General features: G+C 43.2%; 1 protein-coding gene across 14 annotated transcripts in view; it reads left to right on the top strand.

Annotated features, from left to right (window-relative positions):
- NFIB (nuclear factor I B) overlaps positions 1–19,514 on the top strand; it is a 308,859-nt gene that overhangs the window by 162,662 nt on the left and 126,683 nt on the right. For all 14 annotated transcript variants that reach the window (XM_077249235.1, XM_077249226.1, XM_077249228.1 and 11 more), the window contains exons 3-4: positions 3,916–3,969; positions 18,172–18,240. In XM_077249235.1, the coding sequence (XP_077105350.1) occupies positions 3,916–3,969; positions 18,172–18,240 (123 nt within the window). The remainder of the gene's footprint in view (positions 1–3,915; positions 3,970–18,171; positions 18,241–19,514) is intronic.

Here is a 19,514-nt window from a genome sequence, read left to right as displayed (position 1 = left end):
CAATATTAAAGAAAGACACATGCACTTCCTTCCATGTATTAAACCTACACTCTTAGATCACATGCAGCCAGCTGGTAGACCCATGTTCACCAAGCCAATATATTGCATAGATTGTACCTCTCTTAGGCTGCTTTCACACATCAGGTTTTTTGTTTCAGGCACAATCCGGCAATTTTTGAAAAAAACAGATCCGTTTTTTTTACACGCAGGATCCGTTTTTTCCCATAGAGTTGTATTAGCGCCGGATTGTGCCTGAAGGACATGCGTTTCATCCATTTTGTGCCGGATCCGTCCCTTCAGGCTTTTTTGCCGGGCAAAAAAAAACGTCCCCTGCAACGTTTTTTCTGTGCAGCGAAAAAGCCTGAAAGGGATGTTTGCAGCAATAAACGCATGGAACGGATGTGTGAATGAACGGTTCCGGCTACCGAATCCGTTTTTTGTACACTGAGCATGCTCAGAAGCTTTGTTTTCGATTCTGGCATGGGAAAAATCCCTCTCTCTCTCTCCCCTCTCTCTCTCCTCTCTTTCTCTCCTCTCTCCTCTCTCTCTCCTCTCTCTCTCCTCTCTCTCTCTCTCTCCTCTCTCTCTCTCTCTCTCATCCCCGCAATCAGGAAGTAAAAAATCCATGCGCAGTAAAGAAAGCCGGATCCAGCTAAAAAATGGATCCGGTGCATCAGTTTTTCACAATTTACGCCGGATCCGTTTTTTTCTAAATTTGCCGGATTTAGCCTGAAACAAAAAACCTGATGTGTGAAAGCAGCCTTATACAGCATCCCATAAACCATAACCATTCATACAGAATCGTGCAAAAATATTCTTTGCCTGAAATTCGAGACATACTGAGGTACAGTAAAGGCCCATAGAATTTGATTAGTTTCACATTACAGCTCCATACAACTCGCAGGTTGTATTAATCTGCATGAAGCTATTTGCATGAGACCTGGTTTTCCTACTTGACTTTAGTGGCAGAAACAATATATGGGTATATGGCATGCTCTAGTTTTCTATCCATCTGACACTAACCGCTCAGAGCTGTGCTTTGCTTTATATAGTGGACCCAATGGAGCACAGTGGAGGAGAAGCATCTTTACAAGCAGAGGAATGGATATCTGATTTCATTGGTTGATATTTTTTAATTGTTCTCGTGGTTGTTAAAAATTGCCAACTATCTTATGATAGCATTGCCTCTTATTATAATTTTGCACTGAAATGGTTAATAGGACAGGATAAGGGTGCCAGGCCTTAATTTACCTCTAGGAAATCTTGCTGCATTCCTTTTTTTTGTGCCACCCAGACATCTGGAGAGAGCCTTTATTCCCTGGGAAAAATGGTAGCCAGTGCCAAGTCCTATACCCATGGTCTCTGTTTCTCTCAGGCTGCACATTTCTGTCCTTCTGGGCACTCCTATTTCACAGCTGTTAAATCCAGCAATGAATGGATGCCTTGCAAAAGCAGATGGTTTCCTCCCTCTGTGTCCTTCCCTCAGCACGTACACGGACACACATGCAGGCTCACTTCCACAGCTGACAGTTCTGTCATTCCATGAACTGGCAGGTGGAGATACACAGACCACAATGCGGCTTAGACTGTGTATTCATGCCACACATTAAGTGGGGCCATCCATGCCCAACCTCTGCTCAGCTGAAGACAAATCAGCAAATGCCAATTCATACAATTTCCAGTTAGATATGAATGCCCAACATTGCCAGTCTGATGTCTTGGGCATATATCCATATTGTACTTTATATGTTTCAGTGTTGGTGTACATAAGATCCATTGACCTAAAATAAAAAATAGAAGAATCATGATTTGGAAATTACTTGACCACTAGACAACAAGACAGGCCACCACCAGTTATGGTTTCATCTTCTTTGGACTTTGGGTTAGGCTAGGTCCAGATGAGTGTATATTCTCTCATCTGAGGGAATGGGGCCGGATATGCTAATCACACTTTGATTAGGTGTCCTCTAAGCTCTGTCCGATTTTTTTCCACGGACTCATAGATTTGTATGGCCGAGTGTGATGGAAATGCAAATCAGGCATGCAGTGATTTTTTTTCCTTGGCCAGATTCTGTCAGAGTTAAAAATGAGACATGTGCACTGCCCCATAGAAACACTAAATGATATCGCTAGCGATCCGTGACGTTGCAGCATCCTGGATAGCGATATCGTTGTGTTTGACACGCAGCAGCGATCAGGATCCTGCTGTGATATCGCTGGTCGTTGATTAAAGTTCAGAACTTTATTTGGTCGTCAGATCGCCGTGTATCGTTGTGTTTGACAGCAAAAGCAACGATACCAGCGATGTTTTACAATGGTAACCAGGGTAAATATCGGGTTACTAAGCGCAGGGCCGCGCTTAGTAACCCGATGTTTACCCTGGTTACCAGTGTAAAATGTAAAAAAACAAACAGTACATACTCACCTTCGCGTCCCCCGCCGTCCGCTTCCTGCACTGACTGAGCGCTGGCCGTAAAGTGAAAGCACAGCACAGCGGTGACGTCACCGCTCTGCTGTTAGGGCCGGCACTCACAGTCAGTGCAGGAAGCGGACGCCGGGGAACGCGAAGGTGAGTATGTACTGTTTTTTTTTTTACATTTTACACTGGTAACCAGGGTAAACATCGGGTTATTAAGCGCGGCCCTGCGCTTAGCAACCCGATGTTTACCCTGGTTACCCAGGGATCTCGGCATCGTTGGTCGCTGGAGAGCGGTCTGTGTGACAGCCCTCCAGCGACCAAACAGCGACGCTGCAGCGATCGGCATCGTTGTCTGTATCGCTGCAGCGTCGCTTAGTGTGACGGTACCTTAACATTGGTCTGAATGCAATCTGATGTTTTGTCAGTGGTCTGCATGCGCCCTTACTATTCTTTTTTAAGCTCATTATAAAGCAATCTACACTTGGTAGGTTTAGGACCCCCTGTGGTATCCTCACCTGTAGTCCTTTCTATCATGGTTTTAAGTGAAGGTGCTTTATTTCTTCTGTAAACCTCAATTTATTAAGAATATCAGTGGACACATTAACACAATGGATTGTCTCACGGGCTTTTATACATTTTCAGACAGAGCAATGTATTAAGAAGCACATAAGTAATATAGAATACAAGCTACATATAAAGCTCCCATTTATGATAAATAGCAAAAAAAGGTTGTATTTAAGATATTGATACAGTAATAGTAGTGTTACACATAGACAGACAGCTCCAGGGGAGCAACGAAGGAATCAGCACTCCAGAGCGTCCAGGGGAACGGTGGTGTATTTACCCCTCACAATTCTGTGACCACTTTTCAGCTCCTCTATTTAGCCGATTTCAAGCACCATGGATGACACCTTCCCGTATAGATTACTGTATATCAAAGAAAAGCGCTCAGTCTTCTAGGTTATGTGTGTCCATTCTTTCTGGTCCTGCATTATAGATTATATTGATGCCTCCATAGGTGCCAGATTTGTGTGCATTGGCCATACCTTCTAATCGGTCTAGGAACAATCTGAATATAACATGGCAAAAGTCTTCAGCCTGTACCCACAAAGTCCACAACTCGCATTTCCAGCAGCATATTTGTGGGAACTCACTATAATTAACAACTAAATATAGAGTCATTGAGCAGCAATAGTAATAGCTCATTTGCCATTCTTGCTTTTGTCTCTTCTTTTTTTTCTTTATTTTGCACCGAATTAAAGGTTTGTATTCTGTCATGTGAAAGAGTAATTAATGTGAAAGTCTAATTATGCAAAGCTTCTTATACAATGTAATCAACTCATCGGTACCTAGAAATCTACTCCACATGTTTGTCTAGCAAAAAAGGGAAATTACGTCTGCTCATCCACTTTCAACTGTTCAAGGTTCTGAAGGGGGAAAAACGTAATACTTGTAAAACACAAAACACTTACCTTTTTTTCTTGATCTCTTTACAGATCTTGGACAATCAGGAAGCCCAAGCCACAATGATCCTGCCAAGAATCCACCAGGTAAATATAACCCCTGCAAAATTTACATTCTAACAATGCTAGAGAACAAAAGTCGTACTGTGATAGCTGCAAAGTGTATAATTGGTCAGCAATCTGCTTTGCATAGGCAATGGGAAGAATCAGGACAAGCAGTTATTATGTTACCACTTCCATTGTAACCAATGCTTTGCTGCAACTTCATTAACATTCACTTTCTCGTGGGGCGCTTGTAATCTTGACTAGAAGATGCTTTATACAAAATATATCAAAGATCACATCCCATTACAATTGGCCATATTGTTTCAATATCAGGTAAATGAACGTGTTTCTAATGGTAGCCATATACCTTCAATGGCTGCCGACCAAACACTTGTTCAGCCTACAGCCATTCCAACTGACATCCCCCTAAACATGCAGGCTTGTCTATATTTTCAAACAGGAAAGGAGTCATTCTCGACTAGACATGTCTGGAGGTGGTTTATCGCCCTAAGGCTATAAAGGATTGGCTGTAGAAATTCAGCATATGTCCAATCCTTCTTTTCCCCCATTTTATCTGTTGTGGGTTGTCAGGAGTTCACCTTCTACATAAGATAGTGGGTTGGTCCGGCTGAGATCTACTGGTTCAGCTGATTTGTGGAATCCTTAATATATAACGATGGGCAGAGGATGATACCTCATGAAATGTTTTGACAAAGGATTTGTTTTTTCTGTTTGTGTTTTAACTTTTCGGCATTGCATTGTGAATACAGTGTATAGTCTAATGACTAAGGGATTGTGCACTTAGGACAACCTCTGTTGGGACTGAAGAAGATCTGATAGGTATGCGTATTCATTTGTGCAAAATGTGCTTGTGTCCACCACAACTTTTTCTTACGTGTATATTTTTGCTTATTTTTTCTTATCTGATTTAAAGTAATCGCTCAACTGATACATATAATGAGTCCTTGTTGGTCCTGCTTCTGTTTCCAGAAAAAAAAAAACAATCTATTTTTTTAATTTTGAAAAAGAAATCCTAAATGAACTGATTTGCATGCATAGAAATGATCCTTCTGTTTAATTTGCTTTCTTATTACTTTATATTATAGCAAAGCCCTTCTGAAAAAACATAACATGGGATTAATAGAGAATCAGTGATGATTGTTGCTGATTTCTTGACTGCCTTATATCCCATGGCCAAAATAAATTTTAGTGTGCACATTTAGTTCTTAACCACTCACTTATTGGATGCAATAGGACATCACTCTTAAGGTACCGTTACACTAAGCGACGCCAGCGATATAGACAAAGATCCGACCTAAACTAGATCGCTGGAGCGTCGCTGTTTAGGTCGCTGTAGAGACGTCAAACACAGCAGCTCCAGAACGATGCAGGAGCGATCCAGTGACGTAGCGGTGGCTCACTTATCGTTCTCGCAGGTCGTTAGCTCCATGTAAAACAATGCTGAAATCGTTGCTTTTGCTGTCAAACACGACGATACACACCGATCTGATGACCAAATAAAGTTCTGGACTTCTAGCTCCGACCAGCGATATCACAGCGGGATCCAGATCGCTGCTGCGTGTCAAACTCAACGAGATCGCTATCCAGGACGCTGCAACGTCACGGATCGTTGTCGTTCTCGTTGGAAAGTTGTTCAGTGTGAAGGTACCTTTATTAGTCACTGTCCCCAATGAGGCTACCTTTCTCTTTTACATATACACACTGGAGCTAGTTACATTGAAAGCTAATTAGCCTTTGGAGTGTAGGAGGAAGCTGATATACCTAAAGGATACCCATGTAATTATAGTAAGTACACACAAATTCCATGTAGATGTTGTCCTTGCTAATCACTTATGGATCCACTAATGTAAAGGAGTTTTCTGATGGCAAAAAGGGCTACAAATTACCCCTGTAAGTTTGACACATGTATGAAAATACAGTGGAATCGAATACAGTAAGTAGCCATGTTTGAATCCTTTAAATAAAATATGTAAAGTGGATCTGTCACCAGATTTCACAATGTAACCTGCACACATTATTAATCCTGTAGCGCCAAATTATGTTCATGTACGTCAATGCTGGGGTCACCGTTTGTGATGGTGCACAGGAGCTAAACTCCTTTCAGATGTAGTAGATGTTGGCTATGTTACATTGCCGGCATCTTGTTTTTAACAGCAATGAGTGGAGCTGAGCTCCAATCGTTGTTGTCAACAATTGAGATGATGCTGTTATTCTATTACAGCGTCAGTTAAATAGAATGCTGCACCTATTGCGGGGCACCATGACAGAAGAGGCCTGCTGCAGCTTGATGCTCCTGAGAGCGCAGCATCATTCACCAGCGGTGACATCATCGAGGCCGGGCTGAACTGCGGTGACCTCAGGACCGTGGGAAAATGCCAGTGATGATGTCACTGCTGATGAATGTTGCTGCGCTCTCAGCAGCTCATTCACCAGTGGTTTTCAGCCGGGACCATCACATCTTGGCACCATCCATGTTGAAAACTATTTAGCCCCCAGACATGGATTACAGCGTGGGACAGAACGACGGACAGGTATGCTATATTGTTGTTTTTTTATTACAGGAGATCGAGGGCTTCGGTGGAATTAGGTATTGCAGTAAGTATGGTTTAATTGAGATTAATAAAGGAGTCTGTCATTTTTTTAGTTAAAGGATTTTATTCTGCCTGTGTCTTTATTTAACATATAACTATAGTATTAGTATTGGATAGGTGTCTTATAGACACCTCTCCATTAATAAGCCGTGGGCTTGATGTCACCTGACAATACAAAGGTGACATCAACCCCACAAATATTAATCCCACTTACCACCACTACAGGGCAAGTGGGAAGAGCCGTGCAAAGCGCCAGAATCTAATAGATGCGCCTTTTCTGGGCAGCTGCGGGCTGTTGTTGTTAGACTGAGGGGGCCAATATCTATGGCTCCTTACCAGCCTGAGAAAACCAGCCCCCAGCTGTGAGCTTTAGCAAGGCTGGTTGTCAAAAATGAGGGGGACTTTTTTTTAAAATTATTTATTTAAGTAATTAAAAAAACAGCGTGAGGACCCCTCTATTCTTGATAACCAACTTTGCTGAAACTCACAGCTGAGGGTAGCAGCTCCCAGCTGTGAGTTTTGCCTGGTTCGTTCAAGAAAATAGGGGGAAACCCATGTCAGGTTTCTCATTCATTTATTTCGTTAGATCACAGTCAGCAGTGGTGGAATACCCCGATCATCCGCTCCTCCACTGATCGCCGGAAGAGCAACGGAGAATGATGAGTCGGCTTCAGCACCAGCCACCAGGGAACAGCGCTTACTGTAATGCTTCTTCCACCGGCGGCCGTCCGTGTGTTACTGATGCGGCACATGGACGACATCCGTGTGTGGTATGTGTTTACACGGACCCATTGACTTGTATGGGTCGGTGCGATCCCTGCAGCTGCACAAAAACGGACATGTCCACGTGTTGGTCACTCGGACACACCGTGAAAAAACAGATATGTGCACAGACCCATTCATTTGAATGAGTCTACGTGTGCCAGTGTCTCGGGTACGTGTGAAACCTGTCACCACACATACTGGAGACACTGACGTGTGAAAGAGGCCTTACAGCTGAGGTTTGTAGTATACTGTGGGAAATGTCAGCACAAAAAAGGAACGAGGAGGACCTGTCAATCAGGCTAGATGGGTGGTGATTGAAAATTTCTGTAAGAATGGCTGTATAATCTTTTATGAAAGTGCAAACTCAAAGAAAGTACACCAGCCTCATCAGGGCAGAGTAATAATAGTCTACCCTATATATTTTTTGAAATCTAGTGACAAATCTGCTTTAATGCCTGACAGAGGTTGGACTACCATGCAGTACACAGATGAACTCCTCGTGTTTTACAGTTGCACAATTGTATCACTGATAAAAGGCACAGCGTGTTTAATATACGTAAAATCACTTATCTCATTCCTTATTTATTTACCCCCTTTATTCCAAACAACACCATGAAGTCTGAGCAGCCCGTCAGACGCAGTAGGCCTAAATGGCTTACTGTTTAAAAACTGTCTGGCTATGTGTTTACATAGCAGATGAAGAAGTCCGCATGTGAGTGAAAGAGACATTGGGAACATGGGCTGTCTACTAATCTGGCCAGAATGTGGTCTTTAGTAATAAAAGAGCTCACCACTTCAAATAGGGGAGGAGGAAGCAGAGGAAAGGATTTACACAGCCATACATTCAAAACCACATTGCTCCTTTTCCTTTCTCCATTACTCTCTTTTGTCAGAGTAAACTTTTATGCACGTTCTGTGGTTATATGCTCATTTTCTTTTATATGTTATATTCTCTGTACATTTAGAACTCTTATTCGTGTGTTCCTAGTAGTTATTTTAGATAAACAACAGTTTTTCTATTTTCCAGTTCAAACTTTTCATTATATTTTTCAAAGATTACGGTAATTGCAAACTCGGTATAATTGGCAAATTGCACATATTTTGGTTCTTGCACCATTTTAATTATTGTGGTGACATTTCTGATACTGATGCAATTTTACTACACTGAGTGTGTCATCAGAAAATGAAATCTAGGATTTATGTTAAAACATATTTTTTTTTTACAAATTTTTGGTGATGTTTATACACAGTCTATATTAAAGAATCCTGAAATCTTGCAGTATTCACACTGAACATTGAACTTCATAATTACGGTAGTTATTACCGGTACTTACAGTTCGGTAAAGATGACTCTTTAGCAATTTATCACCTCTTGGAATATAACAATTGTAACACCTATATGTTGATAATGCGGGATCTACCATCCACAGTAAGTGATGTACATAGTTCAGTGTCCTCTGCACAGGTCACAAACCATGCATCGACCAATCTATTATAGAGTTCAATCATCACCCACTTATTCACATGGCTGCTAGAAATAATAGCTCTAACAGCAGCCTATGCAAGATGGCTACCCCCATGATTATGTACAGAAAATAGACTTAAAAGTGTTTTCCACAAACAAAAGTTCATTTTAATCAATAGATCTTGCAATAATAATAATTTCCACAACTTGATGCGTTTAAATAAAATGTTCCTGTGCTGAGATAATCTTAGAAATGTGCTCCTGCTGTGTGAAAGGTTAGGGCTTGTAAACACTTCTGTTTCCAGACTCTCACGGAGGTCACTGCAGTTCAGGGGCCCAGCTATGAGCGCAGCCTCAGTGACCTGCCATAAGTTCGATGACGTCACCACTAGTCACTGAGGCTGAGCTCTCAACAGCGCATTTCCCAGTGGTTTTCAGCCTGGACGGTCACATTTTAGCACCATCCAGGTTGAAAACTGTTTATTCCAGACATGGATTATGGTGTTGGACAGAACGACGGACAGGTGAGAGATTACAGGGGACCATGGCATCAGTGCAATGGACATAGGTGAATAGAACTGCGTTTGTTATTTTTATATTAAAAAGTAAAAGTGTGTGTTTTTAATTTGAAATAAAGGACGTTATTCTGGCTGTGTGTTTATTTATAATATAACCAAAGGATTAGTAATGGATAATCGTCTTAAAGATGCCTCTCCATTACTAAGCCGAGGGCTTGATGTCACCGAACAATACAAAGGTGACATCAACCCCACAAATCTAAACCCCACTTGCCTCCACCACCACAGGGTAAGTGGAAAGAGCCGGGCAAAGTGCCAGAATTTTCGCATCAATTAGATAAGCCCTTTCTGGGTGGCTGTGGGCTGCTATTTGTAGGCTAAGGGTACTGTCACACAGTGCAATTTTGATCGCTACGACGGCACAAACCGTGACGTCGCAGCGTCGTATGATTATCGCTCCAGTGTCGTAGACTGCGGTCACACGTTGCAATCACGGCGCTGGAGCGATGCCGAAGTCCCCGGGTAACCAGGGTAAACATCGGGTTACTAAGCGCAGGGCCGCGCTTAGTAACCCGATGTTTACCCTGGTTACCAGCGTAAACGTAAAAAAAACAAACAGTACATACTCACATTCCGGTGTCTGTCCCCCGGCGTTCTGCTTCTCTCCACTGTGTAAGCGCCATAGCCGGAAAGCACAGCGGTGACGTCAGACGTCACCGCTGTGCTCGCTTTCCGGCCGGCAGGCGCTCACAGTGCAGAGAAGCTGAGACGCCGGAGGACAGACACCGGAATGTGAGTATGTACTGTTTGGTTTTTTTACGTTTACGCTGGTAACCAGGGTAAACATCGGGTTACTAAGCGCGGCCCTGCGCTTAGTTACCCGATGTTTACCCTGGTTACAAGCGAACACAACGCTGGATCGGTGTCACACACAACGATCCAGCGATGTCAGCGGGTGATCAAGCGACGAAAGAAAGTTCCAAACGATCTGCTACGACGTACGATTCTCAGCAGGGTCCCTGATCGCTGCTGCGTGTCAGACACTGCGATATCGTAATGATATCGCTAGAACGTCACGAATCGTACCGTCGTAGCGATCAAAATTGCACTGTGTGACAGTACCCTAAGGGGCCAATATCCAAGGCCCCTTATCAGCCCGAGAATACCAGCCCCCAGCTGTGTGCTTTAGCTTGGCTGGTTGTCAAAATTGGGAGAGACCCCACGCCGGTTTTTTTTAACAGTTTATTTAACCCCTTCATGACGAAGCCCTTTTTTTTCGTTTTTGCATTTGTTTTTCGCTCCCCTTCTTCCCAGAGCCATAACTTTTTTATTTTTCCGTCAATATGGCCATGTGAGGGCTTGTTATTTGTGGAACAAGTTGTACTTTTGAACGACACCATTGGTTTTACCATATCGTGTACTCAAAGACAAAAAAATTCTAAGTGCGGTGAAATTCAAAAAAAGTGCAATTCCTCAACTGTTTTTTGGATTTTTTTTACCATGTTAACCAATACTAAAACTGGCCTACTATTATGATTCTCCAGGTCATTACGAGTTCATAGACACCAAACATGGATAGGTTCTTTTTTATTTAAGTGGTGAAAAAAAATCCAAACTTTGTTAAAAAAAAAAAAAAAAAATTTCATCATTTTCCGATACCCATAGAGTCTCCATTTTTCGTGATCTGGGGCTGGGTGAGGCCTTATTTTTTGCGTGCCAAGCTGACTGTTTTTAATGATACCATTTTGGTGTGAATACGATCTTTCGATCTCCCGTTATTGCATTTTACTGCAATGTTGAGGCGACCAAAAGAATGTAATTCTGGCGTTTTGACTTTTTTTTCGCTATGCAGTTTACCAATCAGATTAATTCTCTCTATACCTTGATACATCGGGCGATTCTGAATGCGGCGATACCAAATAAGTGTATGTTTACTGTTTTATTTGGGGGCAAAAGAGGGATGATTTGAACTGTTGTATTTTCTTATTTTTTTTAATATACACTACTCAAAAAAATAAAGGGAACACTAAAATCCCACATCCTAGATATCACTGAATTAAATATTCCAGCTGTAAATCTTTATTCATTGCATAGTGGAATGTGTTGAGAACAATAAAACCTAAAAATGATCAACGTAAATCACAACTAATATCCCACGGATGTCTGGATTTGGAATGATGCTCAAAATCAAAGTGGAAAATGAAGTTACAGGCTGATCCAACTTCAGTGGAAATGCCTCAAGACAAGGAAGTAGTGTGTGTGGCCTCTACGTGCCTGTATGATCTCCGTACAATGCCTGGGCATGCTCCTGATGAGGCGGCAGATGGTCTCCTGAGGGATCTCCTCCCAGACCTGGACTAAAGCATCCGCCAACTACTGGACAGTCTGTGGTGCAACGTGACGTTGGTAGATGGTGTGAGACATGATGTCCCAGCTGTGTTCACTCGGATTCAGGTCTGGGGAACGGGTGTGCCAGTCCATAACTTTAATGCCTTCCTCTTGCAGGAACTGCTGACACACTCCAGCCACATGAGGTCTGGCATTGTCCTGCATTAGGAGGAACCCAGGGCCAACCGCACCAGCATATGGTCTCACAAGGGGTCTGAGGATCTCATCTCGGTACCTAATGGCAGCCAGGCTACCTCTGGCGAGCACATGGAGGGGTGTGCAGCCCTCCAAAGAAATGCCACCCCACACCATTACTGACCCACTGCCAAACCGGTCATGCTGAAGGATGTTGCAGGCAGCAGATTGCTCTCCACGGCGTCTACAGACTCTGTCATGTCTGTCACATGTGCTCAGTGTGAACCTGCTTTCCTCTGTGAAGAGCACAGGGCGCCAGTGGCAAATTTGCCAATCCTGGTGTTCTGTGGCAAATGCCAAGCGTCCTGCACGGTGTTGGGCTGTGAGCACAACCCCCATCTGTGGACGTCGGGCACTCAGACCATCCTCATGGAGTCGGTTTCTAACCATTTGTGCAGGCATTTGCACATTTGTGGCCTGCTGGAGGTCATTTTGCAGGGCTCTAGCAGTGCTCCTCCTGTTCCTCCTTGCACAAAGGCTGAGGTAGTGGTCCTGCTGCTGGGTTGTTGCCCTCCTATGGCCCCCTCCAGGTCTCCTGGTGTACTGGCCTGTCTCCTGGTAGCGCCTCCCGGCTCAGGACACTACGCTGACAGACACAGCAAACCTTCTTGCCACAGCTCGCATTGATGTGTCATCCTGGGTGAGCTGCACTACCTGAGCCATTTGTGTGGGCTGTAGAGTCCGTCTCATGCTACCACGAGTGTGAAAGCACAACCAACATTCACAAGTGACCAAAACATCAGCTAGAAAGCATTGGTACTGAGATGTGGTCTGTGGTCCCCGCCTGCAGAATCACTCCTTTATTGAGTGTGTCTTGATAATTGTCAATAATTTCCATCTGTTGTCTATTCCATTTGCACAACAGCATGTGAAATTGATTGTCAAACAGTGTTGCTTCCTAAGTGGACAGTTTGATTTCACAGAAGTTTGATTTTCTTGGAGTTATATTCTGTAGTTTAAGTGTTCCCTTTATTTTTTTGAGCAGTGTATTTAAAAACATTTTTTTTACTTTTGGCATGCTTCAATAGGCTCTATGGGAGACAAGAAGCTGCCATAACCCAATCAGCTCTGCTACATACAGGCGATGATCAGATCACATGTATGTAGCAGAATTGCTCACTTGCTATGAGCACCGACCACCGGGCGGCACTCATAGCAATCTGGCATTGGCAACCATAGAGGTCTGCTGGAGACCTCTGGTTGTCATGCCAACCCATCCGTGACCCACGATCACGTGATGTGGTCACAGACTGGCGGGATTTACGACATGCTTGCCAGAAGCGCACATTAAATGCAGCTGTCAGAGATTGACAGCGGCATTGAACAGGTTAACAGCCGAGGGTGGATTGCGAACAACAGCTGACGTGCCAGGTAAGATGTAGGTTCAGCACCAGAGCCCACATCAAAAGGGGAGACACGACATGCACCATACTAGTACTGCGCATGTCGTGAAGGGGTCAAATCATTTTAAAAAATGGCATGGGGACCCCTCTATTCTTGATAGCCAACCTTGCTAAAACTGACAGTTGATGGTTGCATCCCGCAGCTGTCGGTTTTGCCTGGCTGGTTATAATAAATACAGGGGAACCAGCGCCATTTTTTTACATTTTTTATTTAGAGGGCAGGCGCCGGCTCATAGTAGCAGTAGTCTCCTCAGCCCTTGCTCGATCTCAGCTTTGGGTTCATGCTGTAATTTGAGAGTGTGGGAACCATGGCTCTCTGAATGGTGGTATTAACCTTACCGTCAATCAGAGCCACCGGTGTTCAGGGTGTCGAACCTGAACAGTAAAACGGACTTCCTGGTGAAGACCATGTTCGAAGTCCATGCCCGACAGTAGGTGTTCTGTATGGACTCTGAATTTTACTGTTTGGGTTCATCCATCTGTACTGATGACCCCTGTGCCATCATTACCATACTCCTGTGAAAGCCAGCTGAATCACTGCTATGTATAGCACAAGTAATCATACTATGGCAGCTTGAAGTCCCCTAAAAGTATAATAATAGTCCCATAATTCAGTAAAAAAGAATGGTTTTAAAAATATGAAAAAAATAAAAAAACAGAAAAGATCAAATCACTCCCCATTTGCCATATTAAAAATAAAACAATTGCAAAAAAAAATCTAAAATACACATTTGTTATCGTTGCATTCATAAACATCTGACATATCAAAATCTAAAATAAATTAATCGTATTGGTAAACGGCGTAATAAGAAAAAAAATGGAAACACTGGTAGTATATTTTTTTTACCTGCCACAACATTGCAATAAAATGCAATAAGAGGTGATCAAAACATTGTATCTACCCCAAAATGGTATCAATAAAAACGTGAGCTCAGGGTGAAAAAAATAGGCCCTCTCCCAGCCCCAGATCTGGAAAATGAAAAGGTTATGGGTTTCAGAAAATGGCAATACTAGCAAAAATTCAAATTTTTTATTTTATTTATTTTTTTTACAAATTTTCTCTATTTTTTTTTTTCACCTCTTAAAAAGAAAGCAAAACTATACATGTTTGGTGTCTGTGTACTCGCATTGACTTGGAGAATCATATTGCCAAGTGAGTTTTACTGTCTAGTGAACATGGTAAATAGAAAGCATCGCATTAATAAAATGAATGGTGTCATTCAAAAGTACTACTTGACCTGCACAAAACAAGCCCTCATATGGCTATACGGACAGAAAAATAAAAAAGTTGGAAGAAGGGGAGGAAAAAATGAAAACGAAGAAAAAAAAACAGAAAATGCCCCGGGGATGAAGGGGTTAATACAGCAATTAGGTTAGATGCAACTAAAAATAAGGTTTTAGACACCAATTAGCTAAAAAACAGTTTCCTCCCCCCTGTGCTGAGGAGAATACACAGATGTCTGTACCTGTGCACTGCTGCCGCTCTTCTGGTGGTAGGGGTTCTCTAACACTAACGAGCCTCATATTATATATATATATATATATGTATATATGTATATATATATATATATATATATATATATATATATATATATATATATATATATATATATACCGTATATACTCGAGTATAAGCCGACCCGAGTATAAGCCGACCCCCCTAATTTTGCCACAAAAAACTGGGAAAACTTATTGACTCGAGTATAAGCCTAGGGTGGAAAATGCAGCAGCTACCGGGGAATTTCAAAAATAAAAATAGATGCTCCATACCGTTCATTATGGCCCCATAGCTGTGCCATATAGTGCTCTGCACCATTCATTATTGCCCCATAGCTGTACCATAGAAAGCTGTGCCATTATAGTGCTCTGCACCATTCATTATTGCCCCATAGCTGTGCCATATAGTGCTCTGCACCGTTCATAATTGCCCCATAGCTGTGCCATATAGTGCTCTGCGCCGTTCATTATTTCCCCATAGCTGTGCCATATAGTGCTCTGGACCGTTCATTATTGCCCCATAGGATGTGCCATAGAAAGCTGTGCCATATAGTGCTCTGCACCGTTCATTATTGCCCGATAGCTGTGCCATATAGTGCTCTGCATCGTTCATAATTGCCCCATAGCTGTGCCATATAGTGCTCTGCACCGTTCATAATTGCCCCATAGCTGTGCCATATAGTGCTCTGCACCGTTCATAATTGCCCCATAGCTGTGCCATATAGTGCTCTGCACCGTTTATTATTGCCCCATAGCTGTGCCATATAGTGCTCTGCACCGTTTATTATTGCCCGATAGCTGTGCCATATAGTGCTCTGCACCGTTCATTATTGCCCCATATATGTACCATAGAAAGCTGTGCTGCTGCTGCTGCAATAAAAATAATAAAACACATACTCACCTCTCTTGCTTGCAGCTCCTCAGCGTCCCGTCCCGGCGTCTCTCTGCACTGACTGATCAGGCAGAGGGCGGCGCGCACACTATATGCGTCATCGCGCCCTCTGACCTGCACAGTCAGTGCGGAGAGAGAGACGCTGGGAAGATGGAGCGGCGCCCGGTGTGTGGAACGCGGACAGGTGAATATGACATACTTACCTGCTCCCGGCGTCCCGCTCCTTCCCCCGGACAGCTGGTCTCCGGTGCCGCAGCATCTTCCTCTGTCAGCGGTGACCGGCACCGCTGATTAGAGAAATGAATAGGTGGGTCCGCCCCTATGGGAGTGGAGTCCATAGTCATTTCTCTAATGAGCGGTCCCACGTGACCGCTGAACAGGGGAGAGCTGCGGCACCCGGAGACCGTGGGACGGGCAGGGGGAGCGCCAGGAGCGCCGGAAGCAGGTAAGTATGCCTCAACGCCCTCTCCCCCTCACCCGCCGACCCTGCCGCCGACCGTGACTCGAGTATAAGCCAAGAGGGGCACTTTCAGCACAAAAATTTGGGCTGAAAATCTCGGCTTATACTCGAGTATATACGGTACTTGCTGAAGAGCCCGGCGTTGCCTGGGCATAGTAAATATCTGTGGTTAGTTATAGCACCTCACTTCTCTTATTTTCCCATCACGCCTCTCATTTTCCCCATCACATCTTTCATTTTCCCCCTCACATCTCTCATTTTCTCCCTCACACCTCTCATTTTCCCCCTCACTCCTCTTATTTTCCCCCTCACTCCTCTCATTCCCTCCTTATACTTGTCATTTCGACCTCACATCTGTCATTTTCCGATCACTCCACTATTTTCCCTCACTCCTCTCATTTTGCACTCACACCTTTTCATTTTCACCTCACACCTCTCATTTTCACCTCAGTATATACATGTTTGTCATCTCCCTTATAATAGTATACACCTGTATGTTATCTCCTGTATATAGTATATACCTGTATGTCATCTCCTCCTATACATAGCATATACCTGTATGTCATCTCCTCCTGTATATACTATATACCTGTAGGTAATCTGCTCCTGTATATAGTATATACCTGTGTGTCATCTCCTCCTGTATATAGTATATACCTGTATGTCATCTCCTCCTGTATGTAGTATGTACCTGTATGTCATCTCCTCCTCTATATATTATATACCTGTGTCATCTCTCCTGTATATAGTATATATCTGTGTGTCATCTCCTCTTGTATATAGTATATACCTGTGTGTCATCTCCCCTGTATATAGTATATACCTGTGTGTCATCTCCTCCTGTATATAGTATATAGCTGTATGTCATCTCCTCCTGTATTAGCCCTCGTTCACACGTTATTTGGTCAGTATTTTTACCTCAGTATTTGTAAGCTAAATTGGCAGCCTGATAAATCCCCAGCCAACAGTAAGCCCACGCCCTGGCAGTATATATTAGCTCACACATACACATAATAGACTGGTCATGTGACTGACAGCTGCCGGATTCCTATATGGTACATTTATTGCTTTTGTAGTTTGTCCGCTTATTGATCAGATTTTTATTTTTGAAGGATAATACCAGACTTGTGTGTGTTTTAGGGCGAGTTTCATGTGTCAAGTTGTGTGTGTTGAGTTGCGTGTGGCGACATGCATGTAGCGACTTTTGTGAGATGAGTTTGTGTGGCGACAGGCGTGTAGCAACTTTTTGTGTGTCGAGTTGCATGTGACAGGTTAGTGTAGCAAGTTGTGTGCAGCAAGTTTTGCGCATGGCGAGTTTTGCGCGTGGCGAGTTTTATGTGTGGTGCCTTTTGAGTATGTGCAAGTTTTGTGTGAGGCAACTTTTGTATGTGTTGCAACTTTTGTGCATGTGGCAATTTTTCCGCGTGTGCAAGTTTTGCGTGTGGCTAGTTTTCCATGAGGTGAGTTTTGCACGTGTGGCGAGTTTTGCATGTGGAGTTTTGCGCGTGGCGAGTTTTGAACGGCGACTTTTGTGTTTCAACTTTTATGTGGCGAGGTTGGTGTATGTGTGGTGAAATGTGCGCTGAGGGTGGTATATGTGTTCGAGCACGTGGTAGTGTGTGGCGCATTTTGTGTGTGTTCATATCCCCGTGGTGGTGTGGTGATTATCCCATGTCGGGGCCCCACCTTAGCAACTGTACGGTATATACTCTTTGGCGCCATCGCTCTCACTCTTTAAGTCCCCCTTGTTCACATCTGGCAGCTGTTAATTTGCCTCCAACACTTTTCCTTTCACTTTTTCCCCATTATGTAGATAGGGGCAAAATTGTTTGGTGAATTGGAAAGCGCGGGGTTAAAATTTCACCTCACAACATAGCCTATGACGCTCTCGGGGTCCAGACGTGTGACTGTGCAAAATTTTGTGCCTGTAGCTGCGACGGTTCAGATGCCAATCCCAGACATACACAGATACACACATACACACATTCAGCTTTATATATTAGATATATAGCCTGGTAAAGTCTTCAGACAATTCTCTTTCTTTTCCAGGATACCTTGAAGACAGTTTTGTGAAGTCTGGCGTTTTCAATGTTTCAGAGCTAGTGCGAGTGTCTAGAAGTAAGGAAATGTGTTATGAAATGCTACATTGCCTTTTCTAATAATGTTATCTCATTTTCTTGTGTTTATTTTGCATTTTTTGTTACACAAATAAACAACTTAAAAGTATCAGCAAGTTGCTGAGACCTGAGGCTAGGTACTGTATTAACAGCTTACGGTTTGGATGTACCCCATGTCCTTGTATCTTTATTTTCTAACACTTGCATGGAAATCTGTGCCTATGGTGCAGCAATCAGTGTTCACTGTCTCACTCCAATCAGTTTGTGTGTAATCCTGGACTAAATGTCCCTTATCTTATTTATAGGAGGGAGATGGTGTTATGTAACATAGCACCAGCTAGAAATCCAAATCTGGAAAGGCAATGCATGTCAGAAGTAAGAGTAGTCAGCAGTCCTTGTCCGTCCCACCACTGATTCTGCACAGAAAGAATTTTACTGACCTTTCCACTGTGTCAATGTAAAGGGAAGTTGACGTCATCTCGGTAATGGCAAGACAATGCATTTTGTGAGCGAATTCCTGGAGATAAGCACCACTATTCTGTGTAGTGATAAGACCGTATTGACATTTACATCAGAAGCACTCCTCAGTGTGTGGGGTGACACGCTTTCATCACATCTCTACCCTTACAAATCTATGGATGCCCCGAATGCCAAATTCCCCTCCAGTGACTAGTCTCGCATATGGACACCTTGAAGGATGTATTATTGGAGAAATTAGGTTGGCAGTAGTGCACACAACCCATTGTGGTCCCGGATATATAAGGATACTGTGTATTCTCGGCTCCTTGCTTGTCACACTGTGTTTCTCTAATAATAGCATTTGGGTTGTGCTTGTGGTGGGCTTCTTTCATCTGGCATTTGTTTAGCCTCTCATTTACCTCAAACCACAAGAAACTGTGACATGCTTTACCAGTTGCAAACACTAAATGATCACTTCCACCACATGCCATGTTGGGAACTTATTTCATAAATACAGTTAAAAATGTGGATATGATTTCACTCGTTTTTGTGCAGTTTTGTTATAATTACACCTCAACTGTATTGTCCATACGTGTTGCGATCCCTGCCAAAGCCTTATTCACACTCTTTATTTCTCTGGAGACCTTGTTTACTCTCGGCCCCATGATTCATAGGGGATTAAAATAGTTTGTAGATATAAGCCATTTGTGCTGGCAGCTGTGTTCTCCTCTCAGGTATAAGGGCAGCTTTGAATAGGCATCCCTGGAAAAGATAGAAGAGAAAAGCACTCTGCTGCTCATCCAAATATGCAAAGAA

The sequence above is a fragment of the Ranitomeya variabilis genome, chromosome 1, assembly GCF_051348905.1.
Source record: "Ranitomeya variabilis isolate aRanVar5 chromosome 1, aRanVar5.hap1, whole genome shotgun sequence".
Lineage (NCBI taxonomy): Eukaryota > Metazoa > Chordata > Amphibia > Anura > Dendrobatidae > Ranitomeya > Ranitomeya variabilis.
The sequence above is the reverse complement of the archived record's forward strand: the minus strand, read 5'-3'. Positions and strand labels throughout refer to the sequence as shown.